General features: G+C 46.2%; 1 protein-coding gene across 1 annotated transcript in view; it reads left to right on the top strand.

Annotated features, from left to right (window-relative positions):
- Nucleotides 1-1,392: 1,392 nt before the first annotated feature.
- The window catches only part of dab1a (DAB adaptor protein 1a), a gene marked incomplete at its 5' end in the record, with an annotated part of 37,213 nt that continues 20,767 nt past the window's right edge, over nucleotides 1,393-17,838 (top strand). Inside the window, 4 exons of the mRNA XM_079267282.1 lie at nucleotides 1,393-1,465; nucleotides 5,781-5,920; nucleotides 8,162-8,260; nucleotides 16,217-16,348. Coding sequence (XP_079123408.1) covers nucleotides 1,393-1,465; nucleotides 5,781-5,920; nucleotides 8,162-8,260; nucleotides 16,217-16,348 — 444 coding nt within the window. The remainder of the gene's footprint in view (nucleotides 1,466-5,780; nucleotides 5,921-8,161; nucleotides 8,261-16,216; nucleotides 16,349-17,838) is intronic.

Below are 17,838 nucleotides of genomic sequence, written 5' to 3' on the forward strand. Positions count from 1 at the left end.
CAACTCCTCCTTTCATGATGATGACTTGAGCTCAAAAACGGACAAAAAACGCACCTCAGCACTCGTTTACTCTGATTTATTTTTAACAGTACTTCATAATCTCATTCTACACCCGGCGTTTCACTGCAGCGGCTGTGCGCGTACACTCAGTGTGAGCTGTCGCTTGCCAAATCAATCGGCCAGAATTAAGCACGAGCAGACGGGGAAACTTGTTGTCTTTCTTGGCACGTGCTGTTTTAGGGTTTAAAGGAGTCTGTGTGAGTGACTGCTTCATCAGAACAAAGCCTGTGATGGGTAAAGAAAGCACAGAAACAACTCGCGCACACACACATTGGGCAGCCGGGTTTAGAAGCAGGATTAATTGGAGAGTAACTGGCGGGTTCCCTCGTGTGCTGTTTGAGTGTTTGTTGGGAAGCGTCCCAGCTGCAGTTAAGGGCCTCTGGGTGCTTCTTCATCTGAAGCGCAGCGAAAACAAGCTACTCACTTTAACCAGCCGCTGCAAAACAATGCAGGCGGGCGGGCGGAATGGAAGCAGTGGCATCGGCTGGTTTGGACTCATTTCCATCAGCGGAGGAGCCGTTTGAGTGAACACATCATCGATCAAACACGCAAATGAGATGGCAACAAATCGATTTCAACAACATTCCAGTTTCATGCTTGAGCCTTGTTTTCACAGTTGTGGCGTCATTTCTATCAGTAATAATGACAATGTACCAGTTAATTACTGAGATTTTGGAATGTTGCAACATTGCTGAAAAGACATTTGGAAACATTTTGAAACCGACGTGAAAAGTAGAATTATTATGAACTTGATTCCTCAAACTGTCCGTTGAAAACAAGCCTCGCAGTTTACAGACTAACTTCCTGCTTTCACAAGCGTAGTTAAACCAGTATTTCAGGTTTCACCTTTAAATAAAGTTCAGATGAACTGCTAAACCGGGTTCTCCTTATCTCCCAATTAACTTCAGTGGCAATGAAATCATAACTATCTCAAATCTCTTCTCTGTGAACCGTTACACATCCTGCACTGAACCATTATATTCTGTAGTTTTTATAGCACTTTTTTTATAGTGTCTATTTTTCTCTTCTATGTTTGTGTTCTTCACTTTTGCAGCTTGTGTTTTTATTTCCTGTTTATTGTACGTATCAAACACTGAGGCACATTTTTGGGCAATAAACCTCCTTCCTCATTCTTCCTGTTAGTTCAGAGTCTGGCAGATGTACAGGAGGGAAAAGACTCCAACATGTAATCTGAACGTACGGTTGGAGTCATGTAGACACAACGAGGAGGCGGGGCTTCTTTCAGAGGAGAGGAGGCTGAAAGGAGAGCGAGCTGAGGAGCGAGTGATGGGGGGACACAAGAGAGGCAGATGGTTACAGTTGCCGGGGGCGATGCTAGGGGCTTCCCTGAGGGCTTTAGACGTACTGTACCTGCAGTCGCCTGCCATGTATCACCTGTGTCAGTGTGAGTGTGAGAGAGAGAGAGAGAGAGAGAGAGAGAGGAGAGGAGAGGAGAGTCGGGGGGGTTCTGCCTGTCATAACGCTCTAATCCTGAGTGACATTTATCCAATGGAGGCCGCGCTCATTCATCCATCCATCACGTTCTATCCCTCGCTCTGCGCTTTATGCCCCTCCCCCCCTCTCTGCTTGTTGCTTCAGACAGACCGTCTGCATACCAGCTGCATACCAAGTACTCCGATACACAAACACGCATATACATTGTAAGGTGTTAACAGCTTTACTCAAGCTGCTGGTGTGTGCGTGTGCGTGTGTGTGTGTGTGTGTGCGTGTGCGTGTGGTTTGGTCTTACATGTTGGGTTGGGAAGATGTTTGTATTTTGTGGATCTGCCATGAGTGATGCACCAGGAGATTCTTTCAGTAATGTTGTGGGATGGTTGGTGGTGTGGTGTGTGTGTGTGTGTGTGTGTGAGAGAGAGTGTGTGTGCGGAGCAGCCGTGACGGAAGATTCTTTCATTGGTTGTGTTTGAAGCTCAGCAATAACAGACATTTATTTACAGCAGACTGAATGCTTCTTGTGCTGACACACACACACACACGCACACACTCACACACTCTCACAGGGAGGCCTTTCATGGAACATGCTTCCTAAAGGTAATAATATATCGCAGTCAGCAGGAGAAGTAACCCTGGACCCTCTGTGTGTGCTGAGTGCAGCAGCAGTAACGCTGATGGATGCAGATGGAGGGAGCCGGTCTTAAATGTCAAACTCAAATGAAAACCGCTGTTCCAGCGAGACAGAAGCAGCTGGACACATCCGGTGTTATTTAACTCTCACACGTGTACGTACACACACAGTCTGCACCGCCCAGACTATGTGATCCTCATATGAGGACTTCAAAATTTATTTTGACCACTAGTAGCACTCTGGAGCAATGTTTTATTTGCATTATGCACGAGGATGTACACACACACAAGCATGCAGGCCGTGTGATACGGGACCCGATACCAATGTCCCCCCTAAGGCCGTAAACCCTGAACCCTCAGGGACCTGAGTCTCTGGGTAAGAGAGGCTGCAAGGGCTTAAAATGGTATAAATATGAAACGGGCTGCACGTATCACGTTACCGTGACAATGTCATAACATGTTATGTACAGTTGTGGATTTGTGGACGGCGTATATTGTTCTGGTAGCGGCAGCGACCTGTCAATCACCGTGTAGCCCCGCCCCTAAAGCATCCCCTGCTTTATGGTCTGTTTGACTCTAAATGGACCATAATGTACTAAATGAACATCATGCTGTATTGAAGAAGACTTGAAACTAGAGATTGAGACATAAACTCATGTTTACAATGTTTACTGAGGGAATAAATCAAGAGAGAAGTAGAGTCATTTTCTCATAGACTTCTATACAACCAGAGGAGTCGCCCCCTGGTGGACACTAGAGAGAATGCACTCAAGTTAGTTTTTCCCTGACAGACAGCTCATGTTTGCATGTGGAATATATTCTGTATCGTATGAACAGTAGTGGCATGTTTCATGTTGTTTACACGGAGGGAAGCGATGGCGGGGTCATCAGAGCCGCTGAGCGAGTTAATGCGTGTTCTCGCTTGTATGCACATTTCACGGGTCTGTTTCAAGTTTAATGAAGGCAATATTTAAATGTCTTCTGTGTCAAACAGAAACAAATCCTCCGGTGGTTTAATCACTGACTCTCATCTCAGCCCAACTGAGACGTGACACACAACAGAGAGAGAGCTGTTCTCTCTTACTCTCTCCGAAATAAGGACAGATGTTCTACAGCTCCTTTGTCTCTGAAGACTTTTGAGGCAGACAGTCATGATTTACTCTAAGTAGGACTGAGTGAGTGTCTGCTCAATGATTCAGAGGAATGAGCTCCTCCACACCACATTTATATGTGTGTGTGTTTTTTTTTTTAAATCAATGGAGAACTAAGTGATGTGTTTTTCCCTCTTGTTTGCCTGTTTTTCCGTCACATGGGACAGGGATGTTCAGACGGATGGATCTTCACAAACATAATCTCCGGCAGCCTTGTTGGACTTTAAGAACTTGCTCTGACAGAGATTCACAGTGCAGGGCTACTTACGCAAGGGCCAACCCGCCATAATAATCCTGTTATTTCTCTGGTAATGAGACCTTTTAATAAATGTCCTTAAACGCTGTCCGACCTCCAGAACCCCACGCTAATATGATTTAATTCAGAGGGTGGTAATGCAGCATTTAAAAATGTTTTTGTGTGTGTTCGTGTGTGGGTCGGCAGACAAACAGAGTGAGGTGGGAGATCATGGGCGGATTATGAAACGGGGCCCTGGGCACAGAAATGCAAAAGGCCCCACCGCCTCTCCTACAGAGGAGCAAAACACAGACCTTAGAGTTGTTCGAGTTGATCATTTTGTGTTTTTGATGATGTTATGCATCTCTCTGTGGTATATGTCTCTTTATGGTCATTTTGTGTTTCGTCGTATTTGTTTTGGTCTTTTTGTAGTTGTTTTGCATCTCTTTGTGGTCTTTTTGTGTCTGTTCAGTCATGTTTAGTGTCTTTGTGGTTGTTTAGTGTCTCTTTGTAGTTTTGAGTCTCTTTGTAGTTGTTTTGAGTCTCTTTGTAGTTGTTTTGAGTCTCTTTGTAGTTGTTTTGTGTCACTTTGTGATTGTTTTGAGCCTCTTTGTAGTTGTTTTGTGTCACTTTGTGGTTGTTTTGAGCCTCTTTGTAGTTGTTTTGTGTCTCTTTGTGGTTGTTTTGAGTCTCTTTTTAGTTGTTTTGAGCCTGTTTGTAGTTGTTTTGTGTCTCTTTGTAGTTGTTTTGTGTCACTTTGTGGTTGTTTTGAGCCTCTTTGTAGTTGTTTTGAGCCTCTTTGTAGTCGTTTTGTGTCTCTTTGTGGTTGTTTTGAGCCTCTTTGTAGTTGTTTTGTGTCACTTTGTGGTTGTTTTGAGCCTCTTTGTAGTTGTTTTGTGTCTCTTTGTGGTTGTTTTGAGGTTCTTTGTAGTTGCTTTGTGTCACTTTGTGGTTGTTTTGTGTCTTTTTGTAGTTGTTTTGACCCTTTTCATTGTAGTTTGTGATGTCATTGTGGTCACTTTTGAAATAGACTCGACCCGAGTCCGAGTAAGTAATAACCGAGCCCGACGGACATTATGTTTTTTTAAAATCCGAAACCGAACCTGGTGCGTTTAATCTCAGAGCTCTGAGTTTGTGTTACAGAGGTGCGTTTGTAAATAGTCACTCTGAGGGCCACAGTGCACTCTGGTCAAGTAGACCAAACCCGACCCAAACATCATTTGAATCCACACTCTAGTTGGTTCGTGTCTCTTTGAGTGACACTTTGTAGGGGAAGGCCAGTGGGGCCCCTGACACTTTGGGCCCCTGGGTCTGTGCCCTGGCACTTCCAGAAATCCATCCACGTGGAGATTAGTGAGAAGGTGATCCAGTAGAGCTATATGACACGATGCGTTGCCTGTGGTTAAAGGACTCATTTCTACTCTACTGCAATGCTGTGGGAACTCTGTGTGAATGAAGGAGTGTGTGAAAGAAGGAAAAGAGGAGGAGTGGGACCTCTCCATCACTCCCACGATGACCTTCCAAGAGTCACGCTGTTATAGAGTACAGAACTAATGCCTCCATATATTATCTGAATATGCTGCATTATCATTACGCCTCTCAGTATCGCTCTTGCAGTCTTTTACTCACATCGTCCACACTCAGAAACACAAAGCAGACACACACACACAGATGCAGGAGCGTTTCCCCTGTACCACACTTGATGATGAAATATTTGCGCACTGCAGGTCAGAGACAGAGAAACGGAAATGGGAGAAAGATGGAGGGAGCGCGGCACAAAGAGTCTCTCTCCCGTCTGCTCTGCTCTGCATTGTGTGTGAAGAGCAGCGCTGTAGTCACTTCAGCAGATAACGCACAGACTCTTCCTAGACAAGCAAAATAGAGGGCGAGAAGGGAGGGAGGAAGGGAGGGAGGGAGGGGGGAGATAAGAGCAAAATGTCACCTCGTTATCCTGCAGGAGAAATAGCCAGAGAGGAGAGCGGTCGCAGTTTAAACTCTAATCCCGCTCAATTTCCATCATTTGACTCGTCTTTGTGTATTGACCGGTGCCATACACTCAGGAACATGTTGCTCGCATCCGTAGCTTTGACCTGCACTGTCGTTGTTGTTTTGTAAGATTACTGCTGAAGTCTTGTGGTCTGCTTGATTGATGATCCCGAGGTAATAGCTCTGGTCTGAGGTAGACGGAGGTCCTTGACTGGAAGATGTACCGTGGACTGATGTGTGTGTGTGTGTGTGTGTGTCAGCAGGGCAGGATCGCAGCGAGGCGGCTCTCATCAGGCGTTTTAAGGGCGATGGCGTCCGCTACAAGGCCAAGCTCATCGGCCTGGACGAGGTCACCGCCGCCCGCGGAGACAGACTCTGCCAGGACTCGATGATGAAGCTCAAGGTAAGAAGAGTCTCTACCCCTCCTTCGACTTTCTCTCTGTTGATGCCGTCTTAAATAAAAAATGTACTCGCTTTTTTTAGTCACTTGCTTTAAGCGTGCAGCTAACATCTTAGAAGCCGCATGACGTGATCGCCTACAGCCGCGTTCAATTCCAGAAACCTGTCCATAAATAGTTCTGAAGTTGAAAGTATTTAAATATGCATGATTTGTACATCACTGCGCAACTTTGTGTCGGTGCATGCATGTATATTTTTTATGCAAGCTGCCAGAGGAGAAAGGTGAAGGGAAATGAGGACGCTTTCATTTATAGGCACGATGATGATGATGATGATGATGAGTGCGGGAGGAAGTGAGGAGGTTAGCCATATGGATGAGAAGGGAATCGGGGTGAATGTCTCATTTACAAGAACAGAGACGATTAGAGGGAGAGGTCGACAGATGGGGCAGTTAGCAGAGGAGAGAAGGCATGTATGAGGGCAATCATTCGGGTGAGAGGGAATAAAGATGAGGAGAAATAAGCCATTTATTTATTCCTTTATGACTAAAGTCCTAAAAAAATCGAGCTGATTCAGAGAAATATTTAACATTTCTTCTGCTATGCTACGAATGGTCAGAAAACTTTAGGCAGGACTTTGCTTCTTTTTCTCCACAAATGTCAGAAATAGCGGCTCATTCATTATTGTCTTTTCACACGTTTTGTTCATGCCGAGTGAAAACTCTCCAGCCGGGGCGCGGAGAGGACAGACGGCTCATTGATCAAACAGCTTCCCTCCTCCTCATCTATTCAGACAGGAAATCCATCAACTCCTTCTCTCTGATCTCCCCACCTCCTCCTGTCATACTGCTCCTCCCTCTCCTCGCCCGACTCTCAATTCTCCTTTTGTTTTGTCACTGATGCAAATAGGGAAGGTAAACCACACCCTGAGACACACTTCTGGAGTTATGAATCAGTTACGTTGCATGTTGCAAGATATGTTTTTGCTGTACCTGCCTTGTCTGCTTTTCCAGTTTTTATTGATTTCCTACATTTCCCACAATGCCTCTCAACAGCCTAAGATATGACTTTGAGGTTTTGCATTAAGCTGAACGGAGCAAACTTAATACTGGACATGTGATCTTTGGGTGTGGGTTTGTATGAAGTACTTCTCCATAGTCAGTGTATTACTACAGTAGATGGCGGTCGGCAGGTTGGAGTATCAGCACTGGAGAACTGAAGCGTTTATCTCGGCTCTCTTTAAAGCTACCAGACTCCTTTAATAAAAACAGTCATTTGACCTGGTAGGACACAGTGTCCGGTCTACTGCTGCCTCGATCGGTTACTGTGTTTGTGTTACTGTGTGACTTTGGTGTTTCAAAGGGTTAGTTTGGATTCACTAAAGTCTCACAGTAACACAAACACAGTAACCGATGGAGCAGCAGCAGAGCAGCAGCTCCTGTCCTGAGAGGTAGAGTCAGTGTGAGTGAATGAGTCTGGTGTGTTTGTAGATCATAGATAACAGCTTCATTCCCTCAGAAAGGTCTGTCTGACAGCAAGGTGAAGAGCTGAAGACATTCTGAATACAGCTTCACTTCAACTGAGAGACATTCTGTGAGGAGTGAACATACGTCCACAGCAGAACATCACTTTGCTCCCGTGCTGGTTCTCCTGTCTGTTCTATCAACTCATCTACTGCAGGAGAACCCTGACTGTGGAGGAGAACCTCGTACTAACTGGATTTAAGGATCATTTATTGTCATTATGCACAATGAAGTGCAGTTGTACCCCATTTACTGCACAAGAAAAACAAACAAGACAAGAACAGCAGTGCATTCCTGTGGTGCATTGTTGGACCCTGGATCAGGAGGAATGCAAGCAAAACAATTCTCTGGGCAATATGGCCGACATCAGGGAGCCACTGTCCATCCGCGTTGACTGTGTTTGAGCACCAAGCGTCATCGATGTAAACCGAGTCCGATCCCCAGGATGAGTGTCTTCTGTCCATGAGTGCTCTGATAGTGTAGATTCAGTAATGTAGCATATTCAAGTGAGCTGGACATGTACACGCGCCGTCGTTGCCATGAACGTCAATAACAACAATGAGGAAATGATCTCAGCTCCTCTGTGATGAATGTGTTTTCCTCCGTGACCACGAACTGACAAGTCAAAGAAACACACAAGAAAGAGGTCTTAATGAGAGCGAAGAGACTCCCGTTCCCTCGCGATGCTCTTTGTTTCATGTCTGTGTGTCTCTCTGTTCTCAGGGTATCGCTGCAGCAGCGCGCTCCAAAGGAGACCACAAGCTGAAGGTGTTCCTGACCGTTTCCTTTGGAGGCATCAAGATCTATGATGAGAAGTCAGGGGTAAACTCAGACGCAAATACGTGTGTGTGTGTGTGTGTGTTTTCTTCTGTTAATGAGGCAGCTCCATGACGGGCGGGGGGGGGGGGGGGCCTGGGGAAATCAGAAGGCCCTAATTGAAACCCTGAGAACAAGGCCTCTGGGTACATGAGAGCACATGGCTGTCCCATTGTCTGCCTCTCTGAAACACTGGTTCTAGATTACGCTGCAGGATTCTACGTTTTCCTGTTTACATGCTTTTCTGTTTGACCTGCTGGATCTGTTCACCTTCTTCTTGTCTTTTTATTCATATTTTTTTCTTACGGTCTGTCGAGATCATAGGATCACCAAAGGGGTCGTTCACATGTTGCGTTTTTTGTCGGTGGTTGCGATGAGAATTCAGATTGTATAGAAGTCTATGAGAAAATGACTCTACTTCTCTGTTGATTTATCACCTCAGTAAACATTGTAAACATGAGTTTATGTCTCAATCTCAAGTTCCAAGTCTTCTTCAATTGACACTGACCCCAAATGACCTAAATACCCCTAAAAATACAACATATTTTGTTTTTGTTTCGCTGATTTGTAGACATTGACATCTTTGAGACTTCAGGACTTCAGGTTGTAGATAGAGGAGACTTCAGGTTGTAGATAGAGGAGACTTCAGGACTTCAGGTTGTAGATAGAGGAGACTTCAGGACTTCAGGTTGTAGATAGAGGAGACTTCAGGACTTCAGGTTGTAGATAGAGGAGACTTCAGGACTTCAGGTTGTAGATAGAGGAGACTTCAGGACTTCAGGTTGTAGATAGAGGAGACTTCAGGACTTCAGGTTGTAGATAGAGGAGACTTCAGGTTGTAGATAGAGGAGACTTCAGGTTGTAGATAGAGGAGACTTCAGGTTGTAGATAGAGGAGACTTCAGGTTGTAGATAGAGGAGACTTCAGGACTTCAGGTTGTAGATAGAGGAGACTTCAGGACTTCAGGTTGTAGATAGAGGAGACTTCAGGACTTCAGGTTGTAGATAGAGGAGACTTCAGGACTTCAGGTAGAGGAGACTTCAGGACTTCAGGTTGTAGATAGAGGAGACTTCAGGTTGTAGATAGAGGAGACTTCAGGACTTCAGGTTGTAGATAGAGGAGACTTCAGGTTGTAGATAGAGGAGACTTCAGGACTTCAGGTTGTAGATAGAGGAGACTTCAGGTTGTAGATAGAGGAGACGTTATGGACGGATAAACAGTGACTCCAGCTGTTAAAGGCTGTAGCAGAGCGAGTTTGCATGCAGCTCAAGGGAACGTGGCCGTTAGAGCGTAAAGTGATTTCTTTCTCAAGGATCCTCTGACAGAAATAGTTCCGGTTCGATTCCCCAACTGACCACACCTGTCACAGTGTCCTTGAGCAACAAATTGAACGCCTACATTTCCCAGGATGCTCAGCGCTGGGATTGGAGGACAGCCTCAATAAAAAGGGCCATTTTGCCGTTAAATTGTGTTAATATTAGAACATTTCCATAAAATCCCAGGAAAACATGACGCAGCGTGAGCATGAGGATGAGGTGGTGGGTTTGAGATACAGACGCAGGATTTGGGGATTTAGCCAACAGGTGAGGGGACAGTCTTGTGCTTTGGCTAGAGCTCCACGATAAATAGATTTTTTTATCAATTAATTCAAATTCATGCTTTAGGAAGATGTTTAATAACGAAAGTCAATTTTCACTTCAACTCGGGTAATCACGGTACACGCCACCGCTCAAGTTCCCTTCAGACACGGGTAAAATATCAACACGCCAAGCAATAAAAACCGACTTATCAACCGTAAGACGGCAGCAACATCTGCTGTTGAGCGTGTGTTGTGTAAATCCGCAGTGTGAGCCGTCTGTGTCTCTGCGCTCTGCCAGTGGATCTGCTTGTTAATGCACTCTGGTCTCCACACACAATATGATTTACACCTCGACAGGAGCTGCATGTCACTTACAACGTGTGTGTGTGTGTGTGTGTGTGTGTGCGTGTGTGTGTGTGTGTGTGTGTGTGCGTGTGCGTGTGTGTGCGTGCGCGTGCCCAGCAGTAATTTAAAAGTGCAGGGTACTAGACAGACAGGACACGGTAGCCAGTGGCCTCCCACATGGCAGCCATATTGCATGATCCCTCACCGGTCCAATCCCTCTTCTTTATAGCCCTCATTTCTCTTCGTCTCATTCCCATTCCTGATGCTCCAAAAGCCCTCTGCACTGAAAGATAGAGAGAGAGAGTGATGAGGAGAAGAAACAAGAGAAAGACAAGGTGAGAGGAAACGAGGAATTGAAAAAGACAGATAGTAGGGAGGATGGGAGGGAGGAGGATAAGACAGAAAGGGAGTTCGAGGAGTAGAGAATCAGGGAGCATATGTCAAAGTAATGCTCTCTGCAGGGAGACTTTGTCCTCTGTCTCCGCACATTAATATTAACCGTACAGATATGCTGTCCTTACAATCAGTCCTTCAACCACTTCTAATGGCAAGGGGAAGGAGCGAGAGAGGGGGGAGAGAGGAGGGAGAGACTCTGCTGAGGTTCAGGGATCTTGACGGACTCGTTCCCCTCCCGGGCATCAGTCAGCCGGATGGGCGGATGGATGTACGGGCGAGCGAATGGATGGATGGATGGATGGATGGATGGATGGATGAATGGATGGTCTGTCTTTCTCTCTCGGAGGAGGGAAGGTCGTGCAGGATGGAGGGCGCTGGTGCTTGAGATGGAGGAGAAGAAGAGGGGAGACATTAATCTAGCAGAGGGAAGACCGGCATGTCTCTCTCTCTCTCTCTCTCTCTCTCTCTCTCTCTCTCTCTCTCTCTCTCATAGAGACGCCACGTTTTAAAGTCTCGTCAGGGTCGCTGCACCACGTCAGGTCAAGAACTCACGAGGCCGCCGACCTGCTGCTCTCTCACAGAATGAAATCATAAATGAGTCCACTTCAGCCGGCAGAGAGGACTCTGGGGAGAAGGACACAAGTAGAAAAAGAAACGAGCCCGGAGCAAAGGATTGATACGGATGGTAGACAGAGATGCAGTTACGTTGGGTCCCGTCAGATATATTGAAGCTTTATGTCGACAAACAAAGACCATCACACTTACAGTGTTGATATGAAGGAGGGGCTTCGAGGTGGGAGGGTCAAGCTTGAGGGGAACCATGGGACTTGGAGGCGTCATGGCGGGTGGTGAAACAATTCCGATCCGTCTCCGACACCCTCTTCATGTCAACTTTCCACTTTGTTTGTGTGTTTGCCTGCAGGGTCCGCCGTATTAGGTCCCGTCCCAGATGAATGAACGGGGACTGATGGAGGGTATTAAACCTTCACCACCGACCTTCACTGATCACGCCGTCTTGTGTTCGTCATGGAACACGCTGCGTACAAACTAGCGCGAACTGCTCGAACTAAAATAGACATTTAATACAAGTCTTATGGCTGTTAACAGCTTGAAGGTTACATTGTGTACATATGATCAAATATTCCCTGGGTTGTGTATTTACACAAGCATTTAGTTCAAAATCAAGAACATAAATATAAAAATTCCACCAAAGAAGCGACACATCCGTCAATTAAATCAATGAATTGACACTGACACAAAATCATATGAGTGTTAGTTGATGAAGGATTTTCGAGGACAGACCCAATATCGTTCTTACCCAAAGAGCACCTGAGCGAACATCATCCTTGTTACCTTCCAACATCACAGCTCCAGTTACGCTGCGCATGTGTCCTACCCCACAGCTCGGTCAAAGGCCGCGTCCCAGCCTTCACTTAACAGCCTCGGGGGTGAGAGCAAGTGCTCAAGGAAGCAGAGAGGAAGACAAGGAATCAGGAAACGGTTGAGTGGGGGACTTCTGTTTGTGTCCGCAGTCCTTTTAGTCACTTTCCCAGCCAACTCCGTGTTATTATTTATAGGCACAATCTAGTTTACGTGCATGTGTATTTGTTTCAGTGACTGACAGCTAACTGATAATCTACTTCCTGTCCTGGCTGGATGCTGGACAGCCTCTGCAGGCCCTCTCATGATGGTCTCCCCTCCAGGAGGGAGAGGGAGAGAGAGACGGAATCCTGCTGCTTCTCCTCCTCCCTCCCCACTCCCAGTGTAACAGGGAATATCTTGGTTCAGTGGTTCAGTTACTGCTGAAGGGCATGCTGCCGAGATTCTTATCTCTGATCAGCATCGCCGGAGAGAAAAGAAGACCGAGTACACAGTCGGTGTCGGTGTTTTTTTGATACACCCACCTGTTTTTGCAAACAATCCACTTCCCCAGAGAATACTTCTGTTTAAGCAACTTTGAGCGGCGTCTGATAGTCGATGCCGGCAGACGTGTGGGCTCCAGCAAGCGGCCCACCCTCCTGGGATTTAATCTCACCAGTCAGTCCAAACTCTACCACGGAAGCATCAAGAGGGTTTGTTTGCAACGAAAACAGCAGTCGTCTCATCGGAGATCGAAGGAGAACAATGACATTTGTTGTGCCAATAACGACTCGGCACGACTGCTGTTTACAATATAAAGTTTGAGTTCCAGTCGATTCAGTAGAACACATTCTTCCTCTTATCACTAACACTAGACAGGAGCGTTGCTTGAGTGCTGCTGTGGAAGTCCAGGAGTCCCAATATTTTCCCGTTCTATCAAATTGATTTAAAATGATATTTTTGTTCTGTGTTAGTTTGCAGAAACCTCGTTGTGGCTGGGCATGAAATCGGGTGTTCCTAGTCCGTCCGAGACCAAACACGGGCTCCTAAATCGGTTGTGAAACACCGAGTGCGCGAGCGTTTAATCATCGAGGCCTTACGCCTCATCATCGGAGAAGAAGACGAACATCAGCAGCACGGCGGCCGCACACACAGCTGACAGACGCACAGCATCATGAATCAGGCGTCTGGATGGAGCCACACCCACATGTCCAGCCACGTTAAACATGACACTTATGATATAGACTGGCATGGCGGCCACATAAACCACACACACACACACACACATACAGATGGCAGATGCAGCAACATCAGCATAAAATCCATTTGTAGCCTACACCCAATAAAAACTGGACCCAATAAACAACAGCATTGGAATAAGTCACTTCAGTCCAGAATGTTAAAGTAGCTTACTGTAGAGCAGGCTGTCAAACTCATCTCACTCTGGGCCACATCAGCATCACGCTCGCCCTCAAAGGGCCGGCTGTAACTGTAAGACTGTGTAACTAACTTCTCCTAACATATTGTTAAATAACTCTCTGCATTTGATTATTGTTTATTCAAGTGTAAAGATATTGTACATGCAGTTATATCAATGAAAAATGATATTTAAACACATTTCTGTTGTTATAACATAAATCATTTAAATTGAGGGTTAAGAAACCCACATGACTCTATCAAAGATCAAACTATTAAAGAAAATAACAAACAAATATCAAACACAAGTTCTGACATTAACTTTGTTCAAAGCTGTTTGTTCACCTCTCTGCATCACTAATGTTCCTCCCTGTCGTCGTCCTGTGCATGCAGCTACATCCAAGAGCTGCTCACTGAGAGTCAGGTCTGATGAACATGGATAGATGATGTACCCGTGTTGTCTGTGCTTTCATCAACAGTTCATTAGAAACACAAGTACCTGCTCGTCTCTTAGCGAGCTGTGTTGTTAGATTGCTGCTAGTTCATGAACTCGGTCTGCGATGGTGTTTCTTCACAAACTGACATTTGTAAAAGTCTGTATCTGGTCGGAGCTCTGCTCACATACCTTCAGCATGCGCTGGGCTGTAGCTGTGTGAATATATTCTGCTGTGATTGCAGTCTGCCTTTTAATTCTTGGACAGTTTGATGTTTTTCTTGGAGGCTAAATTTAGCTCCGTGTTTGGTGTCAAAATGCCGACGTGAATTGTATCCTTCATCACCGACACGCCTCATAACACAGAAGACAGACCAGTGTTTCTCCTTGAAGCACAAACATGCATTTGCTTTCACATCTTTTATTACATTTTCTTCCCTCTGCATCAATGTTTCTCTTCGTGGACATTTTGGGATTATTTGTCGATCTTTTCCAATCGTTGGAAAACCTCTTTTCGGGCTGTTGCCTCTCCTGTCCACCTGTTGTGATCGTTTTAATGTCGGTACACAGACAACATGCTATCTCATGATTTCAACTTTCTGTCTCATCATTTCGACCATGGGGATACTTTTATTTTCAAGTCTAACTTTTAATTATTTTTACAAAAAAAACCAAAATCTTTTTTTTTTTTTTTGCTGGCGGATTCGCGGGCCACATAAAATGACGTGGCGGGCCTTGAGTTTGACACCTGTGCTGTAGACGGGTGTAGATGGGTGCAGCTACACGGCTGGTGTGCACATAGCATGTGGAAGAAGTAAAGAAAAAAACAACAAAAGGCAAAAGCCCAGTTTGCCATATTAGTATTAATGTTTAAGTACATTGGCTGCCAGTAAGGAAATAAAAGCTATATCATGTGGAGTACATGGAACATTACTTTTCAGAGGGATCAATGCTGCTTTTTCAATCATAAAAATATTGAATATCTTTTTGAAGTAGTCAAGTAGAGGTCTGGGTAAACTACTGCCAGTACAGCAGGTCCCTTTCACGATCCATGTGGAACATTTTCACCTGACAAACGTACTGACTGTAAGTATATGTAAATAGTGTCTGCTCTCTAAGACGTACTCGCCACCAAGACGGAGCGCAGCAATTCAACTCATGCAGCCGCCTCGTTCTCTGCTCTCTTTGAATCAGAGTCCCTCTCTGTCACCTCACCACCCACCCAGAGATAATTCAATAACCTCTGCAAATGAGCTCCGTGTGTGTGTGTGTGTGTGTGTGTGTGTGTTCACATGCACTGCCCTAGTAGTCATTTCCAGGTCAATCAGAGGTGATAATAATCATCATTATCTAATTATTAAATTTAGAAGACATGACTCATACAATGATTATCTATTACTACTGGGTGTGTGTGTGTGTGTGTGTGTGTGTGTGTGTGTGTGTGTGTGTGTGTGTGTGTGTGTGTGTGTGTGTGTGTGTGTGTGTGTGTGTGTGTGTGTGTGTGTGTGTGTGTGTGTGTGAGAGAGAGTGCCAGTGCCCCAATGTTAAATTGGTGTCCCTCCGCTCTGCCGTGTCTTGGCTCTGGAATAGCTTCAGACAGAGCAGATGTGTGTGTTTAGCCTCTGATGTACGGAGCTGTAGCCCCTCGCATGCACTCAAGGGCCACCGGGGTCATTATGTCGACTGTGTGTCGCTGTTTCCCAGCATGCAGCTGGCGTAGACGATCACAACAAAGCAGACATTTAGTGCGACTTTACAGAGCGGGCCATTGCACGTTGTGTGAGTTGTGTGTGCTGTGCGAGCGAGGGCACAGATGAAGTGATCAAGTCGACAGCTTGCCGAGCTGTGATTGTCACTGATTCCCCCCCCCCCCCCCCCCCCCCCGTCCTCAGGAACAACAGTGCCATCTGCCACGGGCAATGCCAGCTTGGCACTCTCCTCACCCAGGCTAAACTAGAGGGCAGGGGAGCTCGGAGCAGCTTGATATCGGATACAAGGTCTCCGTGTGAGGGTGTCTGTGTGAGCGCTGGGGGGGGGGGCACCATGCAGGTTGTTTTTCTGCTTCCCACGAGTTTGGATCTAAAAGCGTAGAAGTGAATTCTTCTGTTGTATTCCGTCTCCTTGTCTTTTGATCGCTGTTCACCTGAAGTTCACTCAGTGGTGCTGATTGACGGAGCGCAGCCTGTTGACATGCAGCTGCACCAGAAACAGCAGGCTGCATATATTTTTAAGCAGTATTCTAGTATTGGGGCCACTGTTCACCATTCAAAAACTCTCATTTCATGAATGAAATCAACACATTGAGAAGAAAGTTGCATGTTATTTGCATAACTTCTAGAAAAACAAAGTAATAATATCAGAAGAATAAAGTTGAAGTCGTTCAACGTGTCTGTGTGGTGTATGAAACATTCTCTGTCATGCCTCCTCCCTTCAGGTCCTCCAACACCACCATGCGGTCCACGAGATCTCCTACATCGCCAAGGACATCACGGACCACCGAGCCTTCGGCTACGTCTGCGGGAAGGAGGGGAACCACCGCTTCGTGGCCATCAAGACCGCCCAGTCGGTCAGTGTCGCGTGTGTCCGCGTTGTACCGCACGCCCGCTGCCTGCAGGTTCATGTCTGATTCATCGGGCTCGCCTCTCAACTGCACGGACCTCTTGTCATCTAGACGAGGACCCTTGAACACCAGCTCGTCAAGCAAACAGTTTACTCTGGTGCCCTTGGTTGTGTGTGTGTGTGTGTGTGTCGATGAGTCCAGGCTGCAGCTACACCCTCTTCTTGATGCTGAGCACCTCTCTTGGACCTGGTATGATTGTTGTGCTGCTGTTGCGTCTACGTGCCTGGCTTGTTTCGTCTGGATCCAGCTGGCTCGCTCTGGAGCCGTATTGATTTCCCGTATGAGTCGATGAGGTTTTGAGTGTGTGTCACCAGCTCTAATGGCATATCCATCCTCCCAGGGCCGTGGACCGTGGCTCTTTGACTTCGGCAGATACACACAGTGTCTCACACACACACACACACACGGGGCTGTACTCAGCATTTACACCAACCAGACTAAACAAAAAGCTGTTGCTTACCAAATGCTACCCTGGCGAGCGGCGCAGCGCGAGCTCTCATCGGTCACCTCGGCTGTCATGTACCTGGCGAGCGCCCGAGGAAAGGTCAGCGCTCTGTTTCACTCGCGTTTTCCTGGCATTTGAACCCGTCGCCGCCACTCGCTCTCGCACCGCCGGTCGCGGAGCCGACGACGAGAGGAGGCGGAGCTTATGGCAGAGGCTGTAATTGGGAAGTAACCGCTTTGATGTGAATTAACAAAGCGTCTCTGTCGTCACGAAGACGGAGGACTCGAGGTTCCTCCGAAAAAGGCCAATTTAGGAGTGCATTGAAAAGTAATTGGCTTAACGCTCGGCTCAAAGTCTCAGCGCGAGAAGGACGTGTTTTATTCTGCCGGAGATGGAAGCACATTCATTGTGTTAGAAAGGCTTTCGGAGACTCTGTTAGCTCGTCAGTCTTTGTTGTAACTTTTTTACAGAAGTTACTGTTGTAATTGGGGCGATATGGAGAAAATCACATGTTACAATATTTTTGACCAAATAGCTCGTTATGGATATTGCTACGATATTGTCGGGTTCAACAAACGTGCGTTTACAAAACATTTACACCATAAGATTTTGATAAATAACCGTCAGTGATGTTGATATCACGACTTAGTGAGTGAAGGCAAATAATAAAAAAAATGATCCGGTGAGTGAAAGAGATGACATCACTTTACTGTAGTGCAGCCTCTCTGGTGGCAGTGTTTCCAGCTCAGTTCAGTGACGGAACATTTTCAAACCATCCAAAATGTCAGCGGTGTCGATCAACGTGTCTGAGCCCAGAGTCACCGAGCAAAATGCTTTTCAATTTCATTTCTACAGCCCAACGTCACGAATCACAGATTTGCCTCAGAGGGCTGTACAATCTGCACCGCACACCACAAGGAACAACTCCCCCAAAAAAAAGCTTTAATGGGGCAAAAAAACAACCTTTGATTTGTGTCTAAATCCTGTTTTT

Source organism: Melanostigma gelatinosum (assembly GCF_949748355.1).
Source record: "Melanostigma gelatinosum genome assembly, chromosome: 4".
Classification (NCBI taxonomy): Eukaryota; Metazoa; Chordata; class Actinopteri; order Perciformes; family Zoarcidae; genus Melanostigma; species Melanostigma gelatinosum.